Raw genomic sequence first — 25,025 nt, forward strand, 5'->3', positions numbered from 1 at the left:
ATTGTATTTTAGCTATTAGTAATAGATCTGTGAAGATCCCATGACTCATGGTTCTGCAAGCATTTGGGGTGGCCCTATAAATGGAACATATATTTATAGGCATGTATTGACTATTGATATTTTAAATAAAGGACTCGTATTCGGTTTATTCAGTCAGGTAGATGCAGGTTATTCCCCAAAACCCGTGTACATGGGAAATCTGCCTAAACAATACATTTTAAGTCAAATGTAGATACAAATACGGATACCAGTATATATAACCATTTTTATCCACAGCCTTCACACCAGGTCTACAATCTTGTTACCATAAGGTATGTTTCGCTGAGAAAATCTCCTGTATATTTAGAGAACATTAATAGAACAATAATTTAGATGAATGTAGTTTCATGCATTTGATTTGCCATCCCATTACTGCTACGACAAAATTATTTTTTCATAGGATAACCTCAACACTTGATACTTCCCGCTTCGTGCAAGATTCATTGGTTGACATAGATACCTTTTAATCCAATTCTGCTAATGAATTCTGCAACAGCGCTCATTTAACATAGCGAATTCATTGTTTTGCGTGCGTTCGTGTGATAATTATATTTTACAATAATACAATGAGTTTTATTTTCATTTGCTGCTAACACTACTTGCAGTAGGGATATTTTGATTTGGTTTCATGCGCCTGTCTATCAATTTGCACGTATATACCCTGTCCGTCTATGTATTCTTACGTCTACCTGTCCCAATAAGTTCATTATAACTAATCGTAGACAAATAAAACTTGTTTTATATGCATATGAGGTTAATGTAATGATATCAAGTATATTTTCATGACAACAAACAATTGTTTCATTTCTTTTAAAAAATATTTGCAAGGTTTGCTAAAGTAACTGGTTTGCAAACACAAATTAATTTATTCTTTGGATTAATATCATCCAAGAAAATATCAATATTCGAATAATGGACCATTCTTATGTACGTTTTTCTGACAGAGGCATTTGATTAAAGTATCAGTTCTTGCTCATCTTGTCATTTTCAAATTTACTATATTATGTAACATAGCTGTAGCTAATATCAGTGTAAATTGAAAGTTAGAGCTTTCTTCAATATATGTTTATAATAGAATTGTTAATGTAAAAGTATGGATCACTTATTTTTATTAAATTATCAGTATGCTTAGAGTCCATAGATAATAGAACCAATCCAACATAGTCCAACTCATGTATTGCGTGAACGATGAATGAATATACATGAAGGAGAGACATTCATTTAATAATTTATGAACTTACATTTATTTTGGGAAAATCATAATTAGCACATCATCTGTTGTTAGACGTCATTGGTTAAGTCAGACTTGTTTGATCAAAACATAAACTTACGACATTTATTTCTCGATATTTACATAGACACTTTGAAACACTCATCCACTTTTGTCTAGATATCTGAAAGAATTATTCCAAAAAGAGTGGACCCTCTCGACAATGCCAGCACACATTCTATCATTCCCTGGTCCTTACAAAAGACGGTTAAATCAATAAACAATACTTTTGAGTCGAGTGTAAGTTTAAAATTTGTATCACAATATATAAAACTAAGCTTTTATCCACAGTTCTTATATAAAATTTAAAGGCTTTTTGAGCTTGAACGTTACTTGTTATCCCATGATGTTAATATAAAGTTCGTAAGTATTTTCTAAACGTGCTGAGAAGTTTAATATGTCCCCATTTATCTACGGTATATGTATCATGTTTTATATTGGTATACTATAACATGGGAAAATACGAGGGGAAACAAGAGATATAAAAGGAGAGCACTCAAAGGGAAAAGAACAGTATCGTAATTCTGAATTGTCCACATATGATACAAATCTCAATCTCAGTAAATAACATACATATTAAAATTATTTCCTTTATCAGATATGTATTGAGTATGTGGAGAATCCAGTTCCCTGTGAAGAAACTGGTCCAGTCATTGACATCAAGCAATAATGTACATGGACAAGGACAGCCATAAAGTCCTCAACATAAATTCAACATCTGAATGCAATTATAGTTTTGAACTGCAATAAGCATACATCTAATTGAGTGTTGTCCTCACAAAGTTTCTGGATATAATCAAGCGTCAATACACATACTGGACAATAACTTTGGCGTAATGCGCAACAAGATCACGCACATTTATAATGACAAGTTGTATACGGTTAGAGTCAACAGATGCACATAAGTACGTGTTCAGCATATATTGTCCTGATAATCCATCTTTACACCTTTAATGGTCAGTTATAGCTAATACCTAATGCAGTGGACAATTTAATTTACGAGCGATAAATGAATTAAAAATGTTATATTTTAACGTTAAAATTGAAATCATGTTCATCAACATATGAAAGGTTCTTTACGTGACAAGGTAATTCTAGTGAAATGCCTTAACTGGAGATACCACCTCAGTTGATCCCGCTACCTTAAGTAGGGTTTCAGCATGGGTCCCACGAATTGTAAACACTGTGCCACAAGGTTGAAAATGCACATTTTAAACAAACTGATATTAAGCTTCAACGAAATTCAAATAGAGTGATTTATAAGTTATAGACGTTGAGAAAAATGTTCCGCCTAGGTAACTCCAATTGTTGTGGAAAGCGTTTATAAAACAAATAGTTAAATTAATGTGGATATAGTTTCATGTACGTGTCATAACAAAACCACTATTCAGAACAAACGATGTTTACTGGGCCGGCTGCTACACTTGTCACTTCCTGTTTTATCAACAATGCATTGATATTCACGATAAAGAAGATAGTGAACACTCCTTTGCTGTTGGCTCTTATTTACTAATCAGAGATCGCATCATTTACACTGTATCTTTAAGCTTACTCCTTTTGTACGCTTGATTGTTTTTTTTTAAAATGTGACAAAAGAAAGTTTGCAATATTACTAAATGCTCCGAAATATGTATTTTCTACATACTAAATTTATCAATTATACACAATGACAGTAGTGGCTATAACTAGCGAAATGTCTTGTTTCCCCCACCCGTCTCTCTCATGTATAATACATCTTAATTCACTTAGTTATACCAATATATGTTTATTTCGTTTTTCATTGAAATTGCTTGTATTATAATTGTCGTTGAAATTTTATGTCTTTCTTTTATGAAATTCTGATGTAACGTTATGTATTGTCATGTTTTTGTCATTTTGGTTTTTTATTTAATATCAAAGGACCTCGATAATTTAATTATTGCTTAGTTAAACAATAATACAATATGTTTACAAACAACCCTAAACCAGAGTATCATAATGGTTATCCATTCAATGAGAACGATGAGAGACATCTATGATTCAGAATACGATAACTTTAAAGTCATCAGATCTTTGAAATTTTTTCATGCTGTCATACTTATTACTCTTAAAACAAACATTCGGTTTCAGATATTATTTGTTATAATACCTTGAATGTTATGCTATAGGTACGGTGATACATATACAAGACGGTGCATTGTTGATTGTTCAGTTTATGTGTAACAAAACGAATATATCTTCGATTAAAATTGAGATGATCGATCCTACACATCTTATTGCAATCTATGACGTGAAACAGGCAAACTGTTCAGAGTATCTGTATACGGGTCGAATAGAAAACTGTATTGAATGAAACATTTTTTCTTTAACATTGCAAAAAGTATCATGGTTAGACATTGGCACATATGTTGCCTGGGATGACAAAGGATTCCTTTTGGATTCAATAGATCTCGACATTCAAGGTAAATGTGTCTTGCAAATTAAATGATGCACGTATTAACTCTTTGCTCGAAGAATATCACATAGTACAAGATAATGTGATACATTTTCCATGACAATTATAGTGGTAAAATGTACAAAGTGTGAATCATTATAAAAGATTAATGACATTGGAACAGTATTTTAAATGTTTGATGGCTTTTTATATTCAGTGAGTAAACATGTAAATAAAAATAATTAAAGAGATCTATTGTTCAAAGTCAAGAGATAAGATAGATATTAAATCAGTCTCATGCAGAGGAAGAAGCTCTTTGAAATATTTGAGTACATTTTTTAAATTTACTAGTGTCCGGCTCATAAGCAATTGGTATATATTGTATCTAGTTTTAATTTTGTATTCGCGTATATTGGTCCCTTTATCGTTTTCTTTGGTTATGTATTTTTCTACAGGTATTTTCTCAGCTGTTGAAAGAAATAATTTAATTTGTAAGAAAAAAAAGAATGAGTGTTGCTTTGGCTTTTTCATAGGATTATGACCCTTATGTGATTTACCCTTGACTGCGTATCAATCAAGATATTTGGAACAAAGTAGGATCGTTTTAGATGTGTTGTATCTATACTAAGTACAGTGTCATTTAATTTGTATAATAATAAACAAGTCTGTATGCAGTATTCTCTTATATTCCTTAAATTCTCTTATGATTTACAAATATGCGATGGGTTGGGGTACATTTCTTCACTTAAAAACAGTTCGATTAAACTTACTTCAACAATCACCCGTTTTACAAATAAAAGGTTAAAAACGGACTCTCTTGATTATTACATGCAGTCAAATCTGAATCACGTAAGGATAATAATCCTATGAAAAAAGCAAAGGCAAACTAAATTATTTTAAAATTTAGAGATTCTCATTTTCTTCAAGAACTGAGATGATACCTGTAAAAAAGTACATAACCAGACTACAAGATAAAGGGGCCAATAACTCTGGATGAACGTAATTTTTAAAAAATCTTACCTCAACGCTTTTCTGGACGTGATAAATTTGCTAATGACCCAAGTTAGAGAGAATCTTTCAGGAATTCGTTTTTCCCAGTCGTATAATTCTTTAATTTTATTTTCGCTCAGAAGGCATCAGAACATCAAACCTGGAAACTACAAAAGGGTATGTCACTGTACCGTCTACGTCAACTGCAAAACAAACTGGTAACTATTTAAATTATGAAGGAAATTAGTGTCTTGAACGTTTGTTTTTCTAATTCAGCATTTAAATAAAATAAAATAACGACTTCAACCAAATGATTAAACAAATATAAATACAGTAAAGAACCCAAAACGGCCAAAATTTAATGGAATTAAAATACAACGAAGACCTGTATTGCATATTTTTCAAACATGATCATTGATATCTTTATTATAATGGTTGAAATATTGTAATCTTTAATATACACTTTTATCCTTAAATATCTACTCATCCTCTGCATCATCATTAACCTTAGCAACGCGATATCTAAATCTCCATTTTCAAAAATGTACAATGCCCAGTCATAAATTGTTGAATAAAAATGTTAAATTTCCTAACTTCTTAATTGATACTTTTCGTATCTAATATCCCAAATGAATAGAGATAAAGTGAACATGAAACATCAGTATGTTCTTGGCACATTGTTTGTTTTTAATACTGCCCGTCATATTTGGCTTCGGATTTATTGACACACATATTCGTTATAAACAATAAAATTGGTCAGTTTTAGCCAAATATATTAATTGCTTCATTCAGCCATACAGATGACTGAGGTGGAAAATTTATTTATTTTTATTTTACATATTACTTGGAAATATTCGATAATTTCCATTAGTAAATCCAACATAGTTAATTTACATAGCTTGCATAAAAATCACTGCAGTATCCTGCTACAGCACCGGCAAGCAATGTAAACAGAGTATCCTATTTTACACTCACTGCACTGAATGAGTACAATGTACATGATTAATTTTTTCCAGATGATGTCCCCATGACTTTAACATTATTCTACATTTCATGTAATGGTAACGGACACCTTGAAAACAGTAAACCTTGGTCAGAATTGTATCAATAAAAATTTATCTTAGACTTCAAGTCATGATAAGAATTTATCTTATGAGAAATAAACCCAAATTAAAAAAGTTTCAAAATGAAAATAAAATTAAAAATTATAAAAGGTGGAGACCTATATATATATATATATATATATATATATATATATATATATATATATATATATATATATATAATTACTAATAATTCGTTAAGCTACTTCGTCAGACATGACATTCCTTTAGCATGGGACATCAAGAAATTTAATTCAATAGAAAGTATATCCTAACACAAACGCTAATCTTCAATACATGTTTTAAATGGTTGATAGAAAACATTGAATTCGGGTAGATATTGTCCTGCACATTGGCACCCGCAGGATTTTTCCAGTGGGGATCAGGGTTTATGTGCGTGTGTGTGTGTGTGTGGGGGGGATCAGTCAGTCACGGCCTGGAGAGTTTGTAAAGTAATCAGTCTGAAACTGAAGCTAATATTTACTTAGTGTTTTTAACTGAATCTTGTGACATAATTTCAGGTTCATTGATTAAACGTGTCAGAATATATATATATATATATATATATATATATATATATATATATATATATATATATATATATATATATATATAGAGAGAGAGAGAGAGAGAGAGAGAGAGAGAGAGAGAGAGAATGAGAGAGACAGAGAGAGAGATACATACACGCATTATAGTCTATACTGTATCACGGATATGCCACGAACTTTCTTTTAAATAAAACTTCACTCAACTTGTTTCCAAAAAATAACCACCACACTTCATACTTCCTTCTACGTCTAAGATACATGTTCAATGTAGGCATTATTTTCATTATAATAATAGTTTCATTAATTGGGTTAAGTGGACGTAGAATATGCATTGTCTGGAGTATCTTTGTGTGATAATTGTTTTCCTCAGTAATAAATGGATTTTATTTTCATTTGCTACAAGTTAGGCTACTATTGGTGGCAGTGGTAACATTTGGTTTTGGTTTTCGACCGTGTGATTATTGGTCCGCACATACAGAAAAGATCATTAGAACTAATTTATGGAGTGATGTCAAATTTGGTTAGTTTGTATGCATATAAGATTGGTGTGATTATATGTGCATACAACAATGTCAATTATGTCATTTTTATTTCAGAAACGGTATAAATATTTTGCTGTTTTATAAACACAAATCTACTAATTCTGTATATTAGTTTTAATAGAAAATTTCCTTGTTTGCTGTAATAATCATTAAAAAAAACCCATTATTTTGAAAATGTACCCCTCATGCACATTTTTCTGTCAGAAGATTTTGATTAAAGTATCATTCTTTAAATTGATTAACTTATGTAACATATTAATTTAGGTAACATCAATATAAAAAATGTGTGTGTGTATGAGAGAGAGAGAGAGAGAGAGAGAGAGAGAGAGATAGCTCCAGCTCTATTACATGTTTGTTTAAAACTGGCATATAAAGCATGGAACAGATTACTGCGAAATTATCAATAGTCTTATATATACCACTGTTAGAAGAGGCGTTTATTTGTTAATTCATTAATTTCTTCGTCAAAGGCAAACAAGGCAAAAATATCTCATTGCTTTTGTTCATGTATCTACTACAAATACAGAAGAAATCATATAGTTTGCACGAATTTCACAGCAGAAGTGCGTTTGAAAAAAACATCAGTTTAAGTAACAACGACAAACAAAATTATACTGTGTTATGTTAACGGCCACAGCGTTATTCTTACACTTTCACAGACTCATGAATATATACTAAAGATTTAGATTTCGAACAATTATATCGTTTCATATGCTTAATTTATTGTTGCAGCCAGTATATATAATTGCATTGTGTACTGAAACATTTTTATTATCTCTCTCTCTCTCTCTGACTCTCTCTCTCTCTCTCTCTCTGTGAATTTTTTATCCTTATTAAAACAAACTCCAGGGATTACTCTGCTGCGTGAAACTAACATTATTCTGAAACTGAAAATATGTGAAATTCCCGTCTAGAGCTAAGACCTCTATTAGAGAATGATTTCATGACGCATATATGGTCTGGTTCATTATTTCCTTCATAGCATTAAATAATAGAGTGAAGACAGAGGCCTACGAGACCTAGCAACATCTCGTTGTACATATATACCGGATATTGGATATCGCCATCTACAATTGTGTCAGAACTCGTTATACAGCCGAAGTTAACAAGTCACTTCTGTTCCTTTTGATACTGTTCCAGACAAATGTCGTTTAATAGCGAGCATATATGCACGGTCATTATCACCACCGTTTGTGCGTGATCCCTAATTTTAGAAAAGAGTCAGAACTAGATTTTTATCACATCTCTGCAGTCTATGATTCTGATGGGGAACTAAAGACGTATTTCAGTTGTCTAGAACGCATCATCCGTCATTCTGCTTTGCACCACAGGCTGTGAACCACACATGACAAAAGTAGATAATTACGGTTCTTGACTACAATCTAACATAATATACCGTTTCTTGAGATTTTGAATACATTACTAAAATGTGGAGAACCACATCTTGGTTTCAAGATCATGGCTATTCTAATCAAGATATGCTTTTTCTTATGCTGTTTGGAATATTTGATGCAACAGGTAAACACTTAACTGATGTAGTATAATGTTTCCAGTGTAGCATACGAACTACTATTGAATTCATAATAAAATGAGAATGAGACTTCACTATATGTTTTAACAAATGTAAAGGTATAAAACAAAATAAGACATCGACAGTTCTTTACGAGTGACAATGATAACTATTGAGTTTCCTTACTATGAATTCTCCGACGCAATTACGAAAGGTAGCAAATGACGAGCACACACACACACACACACACACACAAGCACACGCGCGCGCGCGTATTATAGTCTATACTGTGTCACTGATACCACGAAATTTCTTTTAATGAAAAATTCATACAACTAGTGGTATGTCAAAGATACAGAGTTCATACTATAAATAGATTTTATTGATATCATATACAAATACCCATACCTGCATTTCCAACAACTTAAGATTACCTACAAGCAACTCTGTGTTTGCAGAATGAACTTGTCTCAGCCGTGTCTAGTGTGTCCGCCATAAAATGTTGTTGTTGTTGTAGGGATTGACGCCATTTTCAGCACACGATAGGCTATATATGGCGGCCAGTATTAATGGTGGAGGAAGAACCCGAGAAAACCCAGGAAAGAACCACCGACCCACGAGAAGCTACTGGAAAGCTTTCTCACATACCCTCATTAGCCGAATCTGAGAATCGAACCCACACAGACAGAGGTGAGATGGCAGTGATCCGTAACGGAGAACGCTTTAGACCACTCGGCCACTCGGGGCCCATGTATGTATGTATGTATGTATGTATGTATATATCTATATCTATCTATCTATCTATCTATCTATCTATCTATCTATCTATCTATCTATCTATCTATATATATATATATATATATATATATATATATATATATATATATATATATATACGCACACACACACACACACACACTGCAAATGGGTCGAACCTATTAATAGAACATATGTAGCACGTGCCCTCCTATGTTTGGATATCACTTATTAGAACTGATCTGACAGAAGATCAATTTTTAACAGTTACATGAGATGGACTCTTTTACCTTAAAATCCTGAGAATAATTATTTTTTCAACAAAATGCACAGGAAGACTTTATATTGACAACCAATCAACGCCTACACAGACGAAATGAAATAAAACATAAATAATTTAATTGAGATAATTACTAAACCATACAATAAGAATACCCAGTATAAGTAAAACAAACGTGATGTGAAAATTATACGACTAAAAGTTTTCACATAAAATTTCTTTCAGATTTGTCTGTTCATGCGGATGGTGTTTTATTTGAAACATAATATGAAAACAGCACAAACAACAGCAACAAAAATAGCTATGAATAAACGAACAACACCAACAAACAATACATGAACAGCAACAGCAAGGTTGGAAAATACCCAACGTGGATGTAGTTTGATTTATTTATGATCAGAATAAATCGCATTCGATGCCAATAAATATTAACTACGTACAAATTAACAAAACAAACCTTAAAGATGAAGTAAGAAATGTGGACTATAAATTAATGGCTTAATTATTTACTAAGACGTGTAATAATCATTCATGAAGGGGAAACTGATTTTATAGACCCCTGTCAATTATGTTATTAGACTACCTGCAGTTCTAATATGGCAACTGTCAGTAACACTTTCAAGATATTAGAAACTGAGTCTAACTCAGACATGACAGTATATATATATATAATGGCTTAAGCAAAACTTTATGTCAAGATGGTGTGTAGAGGTGAGGAGGAGAATGAGACGGATAAATAGGGAGAGATGAAGTGGCAGTATCACGTTCAATACTAATACTCTTCTCACGAATGAATAATAGTGTACAATCACCTCTACACTCCAACGAAGGCAAAGGTAATCTTCTATGGTAATCTTTTCCTTTAGACAGTGATCCGACAATATTCAAGTAAACCTCAATTCCTGCACGCACTTTCAGATTTTGAATGGCTTATTGCCTGCTGAAAATTTTTGAGCTATGTCTGAGTGCCAAATCATGGATTTCGTAGCTAAATTATGCATTTTTCTCATGTTGTGTGGAGTAGGTCATTCAAAAGGGAAGTAGAAAAAATAATCTAATAGAATGTTTAAAAATTTAGTTTACAAATGTTTTTGAATTTATAACATAACGTGAGACTAAGTGTTGAATTTAATTTTAAACGTACATATTTAAAGCGAGAAAGCTAAATCACGATATGCAGTTTGGACGCCATCATAAAATGAGCGCAAGTTACCTTGGTTATATAATTAATATAAATATATAAAATTAAGTTTTAAAAAGGATACAATGAATTTAAAAGGAGTTTGAAAACATCTAGACTTCAACTTTAAAAACAGTCTGGCAGATAATAAAAGATAATCATATCAAACAAAACAGAATAATGCTGTAGGCTTATGCCATTTCATAGATGGATGGATGGATGGACATAACTATCTACGTATACTCTTGCATTTAAGATTTAGATCACTTTAAATTTTCAATAAACTAAGTGATATTACTATTATCCCATAATTATTGATATTTCAAACATTTAATTATTCAGATTTAAAACCGGATCTGTATAGTCAAGGAGACACTGCAACTCTACACATTGATCAGCTTCGAATGACTGGAAACAAGATTTTGGAAATAAATTTTTTCGGTTACGCCAGTAAGCTACATGTCACGAATGTGATGCTGTACGACACAACCAAGAAACATCATAACAACATATCTATTAATAGAAACTACACTAGCCGAATTATAAACGTCAAAAGGAGCAACAATAGTCTCAGTTTTCTGCTATTAAATGTAACCTTCATGGACAGTGGAAATTACACAATGTTCGAAGATTCTTTCGAAAATGGGAAAACAAGCATTCTTGTCGCACGTAAGTTTTCTTAATATATTGACTGCATTGCATGAGTATACATAATGATGATAGCCCCACTAATTTTATGAAGACCCATTCCCCTGCACTCGAAAATCCTTCTCCATTGGTCACATGTTCTTGTAAGGGTATACATTTGTACACATAGCATTCCACCTACAATGATTAGCAATCTACATACTTCAGTCAGAACCACTGCATGGTCACTGTAAAATCTTAATTCGTTCCGTAATTCGTATAAAACACATTATTATTAAGCAAAAAAGAAATATATTTTTTCCAATGCAAGTACGTTAAAGGACAAAGTATCTCAAATAGAGCACGATGGCGGAGCTCATTCTACGTTCCATGGAGTGAGTCTATAGATAGTGCTTAATCCTTTTGGATGGGACACAGTCCATCGAAGGCTAATATCGGATTCTGGTACCAATTCACTGCTGGGACGACTAGATCTTGCAAGGTTAACCGTCCAGCAGACGCTGGTTTGCGATTACAACTGGAATGGCTGGATTAAGGTTAGACACGCTGCAGATTCTGGTACCAGTTTGCAGCTCAGACAAATGGATTCAGCAAGGGTATGTGTTATTCAGCTACTGCAACACACTCACAGCTGGGTCTACTGAATCCAGCAACGTTAACCTTCTGGCGGATACTAGTATTTGTTTACAGCTGGGACGACTGAAGCGAACACTGTTAACCACCTAGCGGAGTTTGGTACCCATTTACAGCAGGGTCAACTGAATTATAAAAGGCTCTATTGTGTAGCTGATACTAGTAGCTATTTACAGCTGGAATAACTGAATACAGTAATATTAATCACGCAGGAGAGACTAGTGTCTGTATATAACAGGGACGACTATTCGGCGTGTTTAATTGCTCAGCTCAGAAAGATATATAGCTGTACCATATATTAGACTATATTACCTCAACCCCCAGGTCGCGACCCAAATCAGTGTCGCGAGGACGTTCTGGAGGGTAGCCAGAAGTTTCGCTTTAGTGTGGCAAAACTTATTAAAATGTGGAAACGGGTTCGTTTGGCTCAGAAAATCTATGTTTTAGGGTTGCAGCCAAAAGAAAAGGTTGGGAAACACCGGATTAGGTTGTATTCCACGATCATCAATCCGGATTGTGCGGTATCCACTACCAGGTCACAAATCCTCTGCATGTATGACAAATATAATGCATATGGTGATTCGTTAGATCAGTGATGCGGGAGATAGATAATATTCATAAAAGCACAACAAATTTATTAAATAAACAGTGTACAGATTTTAAACCGAAATCAGTTTCTATGGCGCTTACATATATTACACTTAAAACAAGATTTCTACTTATGACAACATTTAATTATTTTTCTTTTCTAGGTTACATATTGACTGGACAAGACAAGGCACCGATGGTCCTTCCGTTCCCGTATAATAATATCAACACATCTAGAATTCAAATCGAAATGCATATCCCTAGCAATAACTTTCCTGTTTTAATGTATGATGTGAAGAAGGAGAATTGTACAAACTTTGGACAGTTGTACATGGCTCAAATACAAAATTGTGTATTGAGTGGAAACCGTTTCTCTTTCACTTTTCGAGACCTATCTTGGTTAGACAAGGGTATTTACGTTGCCTGGGATGACAAGGGTTTCATTTTAGATACGATTATGGTGGACTTTGAAGGTAATTATTGAGGCTACGTTGCTTTTCTATGCGATTTACACTTGACTGCGTATGAAACAAGATATTTTGAATATAGTAGGATCGTTTCAGATGTGTTGTATCTATACTAACTACTATGTTATTTAACTTGTTCAATAATAAGCAAGTCTGTATGCAATATTCTCTTATATTCTTTAAATTCTCTCATGATTGGCATATATGCGATGGGCTGGGGTACATTTCTTTACCTTACAAATAATTCGATTTAAAATTATTTCCGCCATCACTTCCTTCTCAAAGAAAAGGTTAAAAACGGACTGTTTTGATTATTACACGCAGTCAAATCTGAATCACTTAAGGGTCATAATCGTATGAAAAAATCAAAGGGAAAGCTCATTCAGTTTTTGTTTTTGCATACTAAACTATTTTAAAATTTGATTTAGCGATTCTTATCTCTTTCAACAACTAAGATAATACCTGTAAATATTACATAAGCAAACAAAAAGATAAATGGACCAATACATTTTGATGAACAGCAAAACATATTATTTGAACGCTTTTCTGGACGTGATAACTGTGCCAATGACCCGAGTTAGAGTGATTCTTTCAAGAATCCGTTTTTCTCCATCCGTATAATTCTCTCATTTTATTTTCTGTTAGAAGGCACAAGAACATTAAACCTGGAGACTACAAAAGGGTATGTCACTGTACCGTCTACGGCAAATACAAAACAAAATGGTAAGTAGTGAAATTAAAAAGGAAATTAGTGTGTTGAACATAATGTTTTTCTAATTCTGCATTTAAAGAAAATGAAATAACGACTTAAAACAAATGATTAAACAAATATAAATATAGAAAGAACTCAAAACGGGCAAAATTTTATGCATTTAAAATATAACGAAGACCTTTATTGCTTTATTACATATTTTTCAAACATGATCATTTATCAGTAGTATAGTGGGGCGATATAAGGTCTGTGGAAATCACAGTCAAAAAGGTGTCGCGGCACTATGGGGTCTCTGGGACTTTAACATGGGTTAGGTCTGTATAGGGTCAAAGGGAATTGAACATAGGGAATAGATTGGGCCTGTATAGGGTCAGTAGGAATGGAACAGGGTTGACGTCACGGTACTGAGCACTGGCAACCATGTTGCAGCAATGTTGCAAGTGGCTGACCTCAATTGGGACCAAAGAGCGGGAAAAAACAACCTAGAACGATTGGCGGGACATAGACATATATAACACATACAACTATCACACAAACAACTATACAACCGACTATAAAAAAATAGGCTAGAAAGCAAATCTTTTCTAGGCATATGAGTGACCCTGAAAAGGGAATTTTGGTTCTTCTTCTATTTTCTCCACGTCTTCCAGCATCTCCTCACTTTCTCTATTATTCCCTTCTTCTTTTTCTTCTCTGGTATCCAGTCAGAATGTCCCATTAATCTAAACTTTTCCTGCACCTTGATCCAGTCTTGATTCAGTCTTTTAAAGTCCTCTTGTTTCTTTCTGTTTCTTTGTCCTGTTTCTCATTTGCCCAATTATCTTCTTCACTTCGTCTTTCAATACATTTCTCATCATTTCTTCAACTTTCTTTAATTGGTCTAACCCCCACTTCACATGAGACCACTCTGTTAAATTTTCTATATGTTCTAAAATAACACCTGACTTTCATCACACCATCAAATGCCTCATTCATTGTTCCAACTCTAACATACTTAGGTTGAATTAAGCCTCTTAATCTCTTCACTTCCTCTTCTAGCATTTCTTTAATCAGATCTCTCGCTACTTTCAGACTGGTCACAAAGTCTAGGCTACATGGATACTTCCATTCATTTGCAAGCCTTTCCACTACATGAGCTCCATCCACCATCCAATAACAACTCTCTTTCAAGTTGTTAAACAAATCCATTTTCCAAAACGTGTTGACCAGTCAACGCTGGGTAGCCATACTGACTGTCTAACTAACTGACTAATTGGATTTAAGTGGTTTTCTTACATATGTACATGTACCACTGACTTCTGGTTGCATTGCATGTTATTTAATTACTCATGGGGCAAGGAATTAGTGCCACATCCCCCAGGCATTTATGTGCTCAGAGAGCACTCTTTAATTTAGCCTTCAGATAGTGGGACTAAATGTCCTTAACGATCTGATTGAAGGGCTTTCATGAGTGGGAATGGACCCAACACACACTCATGTTAAAAGATGTTATTTCAGTCTGTTATCAACTGAGCCAGGAGTCTACACAGCAGTATGTGACGCCCATAGTGATTGGTCTCCAATATAAAGTCACATTGGGACACCTGGGTCTGGACGGTTGGAAATGGTTCCACATCTCCGTCACGGTACATGAAGTCCGAGAGAGGCAAGGGAGGAGAGGTACCCGGTATCAGGCCCAAACGCACATAGCCCTAAAACACTAGCGTACTTAACCAAATACAGTCCAGTTATTTTACTGGACGAAAAAGTACCAATTGTGTGTAAGCCACCTGTGTAATTAATCAAATCCACTGAGTCAAAATTTTTTAATATGATTCATTAGGAAGTTGGAATTTAGTGTACAAAGTGTACATGCGATAAACTAATTGAAAACCAATTAGACTATAATAATTTTTGACGGTGATATCAAAATGATCAAATTAGGTTCAAATATATAAAGATTTTATTTAAATCAGTTTCCAGCCAAACGGAAACTGCATGCTTTTCAATATCGAGTATGCACGAGGTCTTTAGACATGTGGCAACACTAGTTCACGGTGTGCTATCGTCCAGCCCCACATTTGTCGACTGGTCTCACTCTTGAAAGGCCTTTCCTGATGGTCCAAATCGACGACCGGTCTGCTTAATTCTCATCTGGTAAGTATTTGCTTGAGTATTGCAGAATAAGTTTCCTTTTACTAACAGCAGTATACTCCACTATTATTCAATAATGGAGACCCATTGACATGTAGGTATTGACGGACCACTGTCTTTGTTCTTTCCACAATTCTGCGGGTCCCCGTGTCCGTCACGCAGAATGTTTTTCATGCTCCCGTCATGCAACATCATCAAAGTACCAGCTGGGGCTCCGAAATATCCCCTCAATGGCACCGTAGAAAACCATTATTCGTCATTCACGAAAGGCAGCTTACCAAGGAAGAACTTCTGCGGTGTCCTTGCTTTCTACTGCATACAAAAAGTCCCTGTAGGACTGGTGCCATTCTCTCCATATTGTATGGTAAGGTTCTGACTGCACGTGGTAACTCGTCTCCGCTCTTTGATGGTCACAGGTCAACGTCCTCTGGATGAATGAATGAATAGGACTCAGTAGTCAGATTCAGTCTATCAGACGATCAAAAAGGATTGAAGTGGCCAATGCATCTAGTGCTTTTGCGACTTAGTTAAGTCTCGCACGTGGATAATGTAGAAATGGAGCCACTACAGTCCAGTTTTTATGTGCGAATGTCGCACCTTTTAATTATCTGGCAGAAGCAAGGTGGAAAGGAACCCAGGAAAAAAGCGCAAACGTAACCAAACAGACAATGTTCAGTTCACCTAATAATAGAAAGGCATTTTATTCCCTACAATAGTTATTCAAATCCAATACAAATATCAATACGTGTTTTACACAATAGTTATTCCATCATCATCATCATTTAAATTATAGACGCTTGCGCCCTAATAAGGACATGTGCGTCTGGTTATTGTCCATAAACGGACTTTTTAATTAATCCCGGGGGAAGGAAGTAGACCCTCATCCCACAGGCATTACTGTGATATTAGATCACTAATCAATTACACCTTCAGATTGTGGGACTAATGCCCGAAGGCTAAAGTCCCTAACGACCTGAATGTAGGGCTTGCATAAGTGGGAATAGACCTAATACACACTCATGTTCAGAGACGAATTACAATCTGCCAGAACTGAGCAAGGGTGTCAACCAAATCAGCATGTGACGCCAGTAACGATTGGTTTCCAATATGACGTCACATAGGGAAACCAATCTTTGGACGAGTGGAAATTGTTCCACATCTCCGTCCATGTACGAATGTTCGAGAGAGGTAGTAGAGGCAAGGAACACCGCAAGCCGGCCATGGATGTTGTGTACTCCCAGAAAAACCAGCTCGTATTTATTTCAAATCTAGTCCAGTTGCATAAATCGACAATAAAATGGCAATAATGTATAAACCACCTGTGCCATTGTTCAAATCAACTAAGTCAAGAGTTTTAAGAATGATTCATTCTAAAGTTGGAATTTAGTGTACATAGTGTACATTCGATGTACTAATTAAATACCAATCGGTAGAGTCAAAATGATTTATGAGTAGTTTGTATCAAGCATAAGAGAAAATAACAGAATATTTTTTTATGGTGGTAACGAAACAGATCAAATTAGGATATTCAATTAAAGATATTATCAAAAACGATTTTCAGGTAGCTGATCCGGTATATGAGGGCTTCCACGGCTTTTTTTATAGGTTGCGTCACTGGACTCACGCCTGCCTTGTTTAGCAGACTGCCTTGTATTACGCCTTCCCTATTGAACTCCCATGGTGCTACAACATTCATCAGTTCAGCTAAAGTTGCTTTCCACCGGTCAACATTATTGGTACGTATGCCTTGTTAACAAGTAGGGCACACTCTCAGGAGTTAGCAAGCACTTTTCTGCTGTGAACCTTACGTCTTCAATTGTATTTTGTAACAAGCAGGGCTGACAAAAGTGCGCTGACAAGCACGGCAAAGACAGGGTTAAGAGGACAAACATCCCTCACATTTCGATCCAAAATGCTTGTGTTACTCTCGATTGGTATAGCAGTTAGTCACATGTTCCACAGTAATAACTGCATCCTAGGAATCCTGAGATACTGGAAATGACATCGAAATGTTCATCATGATGATACACGTGAATGTATTTTCCGTCTTTGCAATCTTTACCGCGAAACAACAAAGGTCCTCCCTCTTCTTGAGGGTGCACTTTCAAGGTGTAGCGTGGAGCCAAAATGTTTTGCAATTTTTGCATTTCTGGAATGCCACATGGTGTGTTTTTGATTAGCGCCGCTTGCTCTGGCAGTAGTTCTGATTCACTTTGTTGTTTGGCTCGGTGTGATTGTTGATTGTTCTCCCAGGCTCTTTTCCATTCTACGATGTCGTTCTTGTCGGCATACGTTCGTCCCACCACGATGGCACGGGCTAAACACATCTAGTCTTGAGGGTTGTTAATTAATTGATGCTACGATGTTCGTTCACCAATAACACTTTTCTGCTTTGCTTGGTCCCTTTGGGGAGAGACTGTCGCTTTTCCGTCAGTGATGTGAAATTTGTCGTTGGATTGTTGTACGTATTGAATCTTGTCGATGGCTTTGGAAGGTGACGGTTCTGACGGGCTGATAAACTCGATCAAAACGGGGGCGGGGGGGGACTTCAACTGTCGTTATGAATGGAAAGTCTCAAGCGATCACCTTCTTTCGCTTCACGTTGCCGTTTCAGTACGGTTAAAAAGAAACCCACGCCTCGGTAATAAACGCAACGGTACGTCGGACATGATATCTTTAAATTTCACAGTGTACGTGTAGGCTGTGGTTCTAAATTTTCTAGAGGAGCGTTTTTCCGTCCCTCGAATGTGGTAGTACTTTTCAGGGTTTACTAGAGGTGGTAAACTTTGGTTGGGTGTAGACTTTCTGGGTTTGGATTCTGGCTCACTCATGTCATCTTCAAAATCGCTGGCATGAATTTGAGCCAAGACTTCAGCTACTGTGCGAGGCGATAAATCACGTTTCTGTCGCTTATTTTCTGCTCCTTTCTCAACGACATGATGCGAGTGTTTCATCTTGATGCGAAAAGTCAAATTGCTACATTTTAAACGCCATGGGTCGCTCTATCCATGTCAGACATGTGGCTTCACTATATAAAAGGTTAGTGTCTTCCCTTCCAGTATTGATATCACTCTCAAACCGGCCAGAACGATGGAAGAGCCAACACAGATCGAACTTCTGATCAGAGCTTTGCGAGGTGTCATGCGAATGTTTTCTTCAGACATGGAGACGGACTACTTGCTATATCCGTAGGAAGAAAGGGCACTGGGCTACAGAGTGTCCAGGACTTCAAAAAAGCAAGACAGCTATCAGAAGAGACAAATGTCAAGATACCTGTTATCATTGTCAAGAGAAAGGACATTGGTCTTCAGAATGCTCTAAAACAAACAACAGGAGCAAGAGAAAGAGAGGAGATCAGAACAGGAAGAAGAGGTACCCTCGCAAGAAAAGAACCCAGACACGTCCAGAAAGAGAAAAAAGAGAAGAAAAGAAAACGAGGAGAAAGAGACGAAGAAGGGGAGAAAAAAAGATGTGAAAGTGAAGAAATTAAAACAAAACCCAGAGAGATTGAACAAAGAAACAGAAGAGGTTTTTGAACTTTTTAAAGTGTTGTGCTATGCATTGGATTGTAAAGAATAGACCAGACAGAAAATGTAAGAGTCTCTTGGTTTTGATTTTTTAGAATATGGACATATACTCACGCATTCACACACGTACATCATGGGGCAAGAAATGGATTTGAGTTTTATTTGATTTTGGCAAAATGAATGCTACCTCTTTTTGAGAGAGGTGGGTGGCCCTGAAAAGGACATTTGGGTGTACGTTTGTTTAAAAAACACACTCAGGGACCGGTTGTAATCTGCTTTCACTACCTTACTCCTTTGCCACGGCCAAGGCTTATTTCTGGACTCTCTCCTGTCGATGATTTGGTTGAAATCACAAGAAGTCAGAAGAAGTTTTAGGAAGAGAAGAAGATGTATGAGACGCCCTCTATGTTAGCGGAATGATGCTAACAAAAATATCCAAAGTCCATTTTCAGGTCCACTCATATGCCTAGAAAAGATTTGATTTCTTGCCTTTATTTTTCTTTTAGTCGGTCGAATAGTTGTTTGTGTGATGGATATTCATGAATCTATGTCTGTATATTGTTCGTTGTATGTGTTATATATGCCTATGTCCCCCCAAACGTTCTATGTTTTTGCCCGCTTTTTGGTCTCGATTGAGGTCAGCCACTTGGAACATTGTTGCCAGTGTTCAGTACCGTGACATCACCCCTGTTCCATTCCTATTGACTCTATACAGGCCCAATCCATTCCCTATGTTAAACTCTCTTTGACCCTATTCAGACCCACCCATGTTTAAATCTCATATACCCCATAGTGCCGCGACATCTTTTTTTGACTGAGATTTCCATAAATCTATATCGCCCCACTATGCTACTTTTATCTCTTCATTATTCTGATTGAATCGTTAAAAATTTAACAGACACTTTTATCCTGGTCTAAATCGCCATTTTGAGAAATGTACAATGCCCAGTCATAAATTGTTGAATAAAAATATCAAACTTTCCCATTTTCTTAATTGAAATTTTCGTATCTAATATACCAATTGATTATAGATAAAGTGAACATAAAACATCATTGGGTACCTATCATAATGTATGTGTTTTGAATACTGACCGTCAGATTTGGCTACGGATTTATTAACACACATAGTCTTTACAAACAATACAATTGGTCAGTTTTAGTGAAACATTAATTGCTTGATTCAGCCATACAGATGTTTGAGGTTGAAAATGTATTTATTTTTATTTTACATATTACTTGGAAAAGTTCGATAATTTCCTTTAGTACATCCAGCATAGTTAAGTTACAAAGCTTGTATGAAAATCAATGCAGTATCCTGCTACATCATCGGCAAGCAATGTAAACAGAGTTACCTCTCTTACACCCACTGCACTGAATGGGTACAATGTACATGATTTATTTTATTCACATGATATTCCCATGATTTTAACATTATTCTACATCTTCTGTAATGGTAGCGTAAATAGCAAAACGTGGTCAGCATCATATCAATACAAATTTATCTTAGACTTTAAGTTATTATAACAATTTATCTTGAGAGAAATAAGCTAAAATTGAAAAAGTTTCAAAATGAAAACAAAATAAAAAATTAAAAACGGTGAAATCCTAGATTGATACACATGAAATTAATAATAAGTCGCTAAGTTACTCTCTCAGACATGACATTTCTTTAGTCTGGGACATCAGTAAGCTCCATCTAATAGTAAATATTTCAGAACTTTTTGTAGCCGGTGGGAGGTGGGATGGGTGTGGTCAGTCAGTCACGAACGCTAGTGTTAGTATAGCAAGAATATATATATATATATATATATATATATATATATATATATATATATATATATATATATATATATATATATATATATATATATATATATATATATATATACATAAAAAAGTATGATAAAAGGGGGTCATCTGTCCTACTAAATCTATGCTGCGGGCACCCATGGTCCTTCATAGACTCATTGTGTGAACTGAAACACAAGTTAAGGATCACGTCTCAAATATGCTATTGAATGGATATTGCATGTGTTATTGATTTCAGTTTTACACAGCCTTATGAATTATTAATCCATTATTTTCGCCTCAAACGGAAGCAGCTATCTACATCATACATCAGGGTGCGTTTCCCTGTTCTATAGGCATATTGACCAACCATCCATCCACACACACACACACACACACACACATATATATATATATATATATATATATATATATATATATATATATATATATATATATATATATATATATATATATATATATATATATATATATATATATATATATATATATATGTATATATATATTGTCATACACCAACAAACAAATATATAAACAATTATATATATGCGTGTGTGTGTGTATGCGTTTGTGTTTGTGTGTCTATCTTGATTTTACCTGTGCATATTTATAAAACTGGTGTCTCAGCTCAATATTTCTCCTAAAGCGCTTTGTTCTTTAGTAGTGCTCAGTGTAGTGTGTGTTACTGCCCGTTTATCAGGATCTCCAAGTCCTAGTATAAGATGCCAGAGTCTGAATTATTTCTTATCTCTTTTCGTGTTCAGTGAGAAAAATCTCTACATTTCTATATGTATTTGATCCTAATGTGAAAGTAAAGCGTGTGTTTTTTTGCTATCTAGGATGTACATGTTTTTATTATTTCACTGCAGTAAAACACATACTGGTATTTGCGACTGTTAAATACTTTAGTTAGAATGATTTATTCAGCTAAGGTTGAATGCCATATTGCGGACACTGAAACAAAGATAGGCATATCAAGTTAGTATGATAACATGAAGCTGAAATTAAGCCAAAGGCGATATCAAGTTTTAAATGTTGTACGAAACATTGTTAAATTCAGAATATTTTGATATGAAATGATCCCTATCGTTACTGATTTAAATAAGGAATGCACGGAGTGAGAGAGACCAAAAATGTTCGTGATGACATACAGCTGAATAAGTCTGGTTAACACTAAATACGTTAAATTACTTGCTTGACTGCACAGCTAGAAATTACTCCTAAAAATCATCAATACATTGCCTCATGAACATGTGATATTGTTTTTATAATAGATGGAAAATAGTTATAAACATACTTACGTGAATCATAGTGTTGAAACAAACAAAATCCACTGCTTTGCTTTGTTTACCATATAATGTTTGGATTCTCTGAATCGAAGCAAAGGAAATTTGACAAAATGCACACATTACAAGGAATTTTGAAATAAAATGTTGATAACATTTCATAGTACCTATCTACTACCCACCTACGGTTTACAAATGAGCTGGCATAAAAGATTTTAATTGATACGAATTTCAATAGCTCGGTCTGAACTCGGTTGTTACTTTCTTCAGCTGATTTCAAACAAGTATTACTTTTCCTTGCAGAGTTCTCATCGAGATCACATGTTCAGAAAGATAATGTTAATGTGAGCATCAATGACGGAAGCTGGAGATCGAAAATCAACGTATCCGGTTACAGCAATATGCTGCATGTCACAAATGTGATGCTGATTGACCCAAAGAAGAACCAACATGACAGCGATCCGTTAACATAAATTACACTGGTCAAATCCAAATGAATGTGACAAACGACGGAAGTTTACGTTTTTAGCTACTGAATGTGACATCTGTTCATAACGGAGACATTACAGGTCTGGAAAACTTATCTACAACACAACCATTCGTAATATTTTCGTTATAATATGCTCAGTCTATTTGATTCTCTTTGTAGGTAGAAGATTGGTTCAACAAGACGGTGAATCGGGGACACAGGTGTTAATGTGTAATTACAGGAACATGTATCCGAATAAAACTGACATAATGCAAACTAATGCTACCTCTCTTGTGGGAGTTAATAACGTGACACACGGAAACTACCCTTGTTCCACAAAATTATTCGGCAGTCATACAAGTCTGTGTATTTAGTAAAGACAACTCTTCGTTCACATTTAGGGACGTATCATGGTTAAAAGGGACCATAATTGCTGTATATCATGGGAGTGAGTTTCTTTTGGATTCGATATTTATCGATATTCAAGGTTTAAACCTGGAAACTATAAATGAGTATCAGACATCATCAACTGGGGCAATATTCAGCCATGACCCACCAAGATCCAACGGTGGGTAGGAATACAAACATTCAAATTATAGAATAGAATAACACTTTTAATCTCCGATTTGCATTTGAAATACAAGAATATATACAACTTAAAGGACCTATTACGCTCAATTCTATGAAAATGGAAGATACCTTTTCAATGTTGTTTTCTTGTTCAAAAATGAGTCGCTACATCGATTCCTAGAATGAATTTTGCACTTTTGAAATAAATGTATGTCGTGTCTCCAAATTGCATCTTCTATATTTAATTCATAATATTTTATTCATTAAAGACAATTTTTTTTTGGGACAGCCATGCAATATGTGTAGATTATTTATTCAAGCAGCGTTTGCCACTCACATACTAATAAATGAATATACAAATGGACGTGTGTGTGTGTGTGTGTGTGTGTGTGTGTGTGAATGCCTATATGCAAGTTTATAGTTAAATAGGTTTTTAACCTATTGCATTTATCGATCTCTATTAGTCTATTTACAATATAGCATACGTTATATTTATTGCCTTCCAGACCAGTCAACATTGCTTCTAGTCTCTGCAGTAGTTGTTGTAGTTGTGGCTACTTGCCTGGCTATGATTGTCCTCAGAAAGATTCGAGATGGGACAGGTAAAAAGTAGTATTAAAAATGATATATCTCGTTTCTAAAATGCTTATGAAAAAAACAAAACATGAGTGTTGTACGCTTTTTCAAAGCTGAAATAGGTTAGCCATTATTGCTACGACGATGAAATAGTAATACAGAGTACTGGAGAATCTTTCTTAAAATTGGTAAATGCTAACGCTGTATTGAATACAAACCACAAGCTGTATAACCATAAATATAATATAAAGATCAAAATCAGCCTTGTCAAATTATTCGAACCGTATGACTTAAATGGGTCCAGCATCTTTTCAGCTTTAAAATAAGTGATACTTTCAATAGAAAAAAGTAAGAATCAAAACAAAAGAAACCAAACTGAGATGTATGCCATAACACCTGTCCAATCATAGGTAAGGTTATAAAACTGAAATTGAACATATGTTGCAAAACATATATAAAATTGTCCATGGATCCAACATCACTTTTGAGAAAACTAATAGCAAACATTTCAAGTAAATTTCACAGATAACTACTTCTCGCTTTTGAGTGGCAATGACGCATGTTTTGATTATGAAAATCCACGTCTTTCTTTTTCTACGGCACTGTTTGTAAAAGAATTAGTCCGTATATGGTTGACTGATTGACGATTTGACTGGTGTTTAACGTCACATGATTACATGATAGGTTATATCGTGCAGAGGAAATTGGAGAAAAGTGTCCTTACAATAAATAAAACGTGGCGACCGAAAGTAAAATAAAATATTGAAAGTATTTGTGTTTAAAAAATAAATAAAATATTTGGTTATATTTCAAAAGCTGGTTGATTAAAATAAGATTTTTACGTTAGCAAATACATACACAGCAAAATATATGTCTTGAAAAGGGTATTGCCGATAGGCCATTTCTTAAGCCCAATTTGTGAGGCTCTGGAAAAAATGATTTTTAACTTTTAAGCTTTTTATCCTTTGCAGTACGA

At 34.7% G+C, this 25,025-nt stretch overlaps 1 protein-coding gene across 1 annotated transcript; it reads left to right on the forward strand.

The window, feature by feature from the left end:
* Nucleotides 1–10,724: 10,724 nt before the first annotated feature.
* On the forward strand, nt 10,725–23,685 carry LOC149770765 (uncharacterized). Its single transcript, XM_089949160.1, has 4 exons — nt 10,725–11,300; nt 12,665–12,973; nt 13,613–13,690; nt 22,738–23,685. Exons 1-4 carry the CDS (start codon nt 11,036–11,038, stop codon nt 22,905–22,907), a joined length of 822 nt encoding a protein of 273 aa, XP_089805286.1. The 5' UTR covers nt 10,725–11,035; the 3' UTR covers nt 22,908–23,685.
* Nucleotides 23,686–25,025: the final 1,340 nt, after the last annotated feature.

The sequence above is a fragment of the Sinohyriopsis cumingii genome, unplaced genomic scaffold (genome assembly GCF_028554795.1).
Source record: "Sinohyriopsis cumingii isolate HCF-2022 unplaced genomic scaffold, ASM2855479v2 utg002411l, whole genome shotgun sequence".
NCBI classification, from domain to species: domain Eukaryota; kingdom Metazoa; phylum Mollusca; class Bivalvia; order Unionida; family Unionidae; genus Sinohyriopsis; species Sinohyriopsis cumingii.

Coding starts and splice junctions, on each gene's coding strand:
- LOC149770765 (XM_089949160.1), top strand. CDS start 11,036: ATGACTGGAAACAAGATTTTGGAAATAAATTTTTTCGGTTACGCCAGT. Junction 11,301..12,664: donor AACAAGCATTCTTGTCGCAC/GTAAGTTTTCTT, acceptor TTTCTTTTCTAG/GTTACATATTGACTGGACAA. Junction 13,691..22,737: donor GGCAAATACAAAACAAAATG/GTAAGTAGTGAA, acceptor TTTTCCTTGCAG/AGTTCTCATCGAGATCACAT.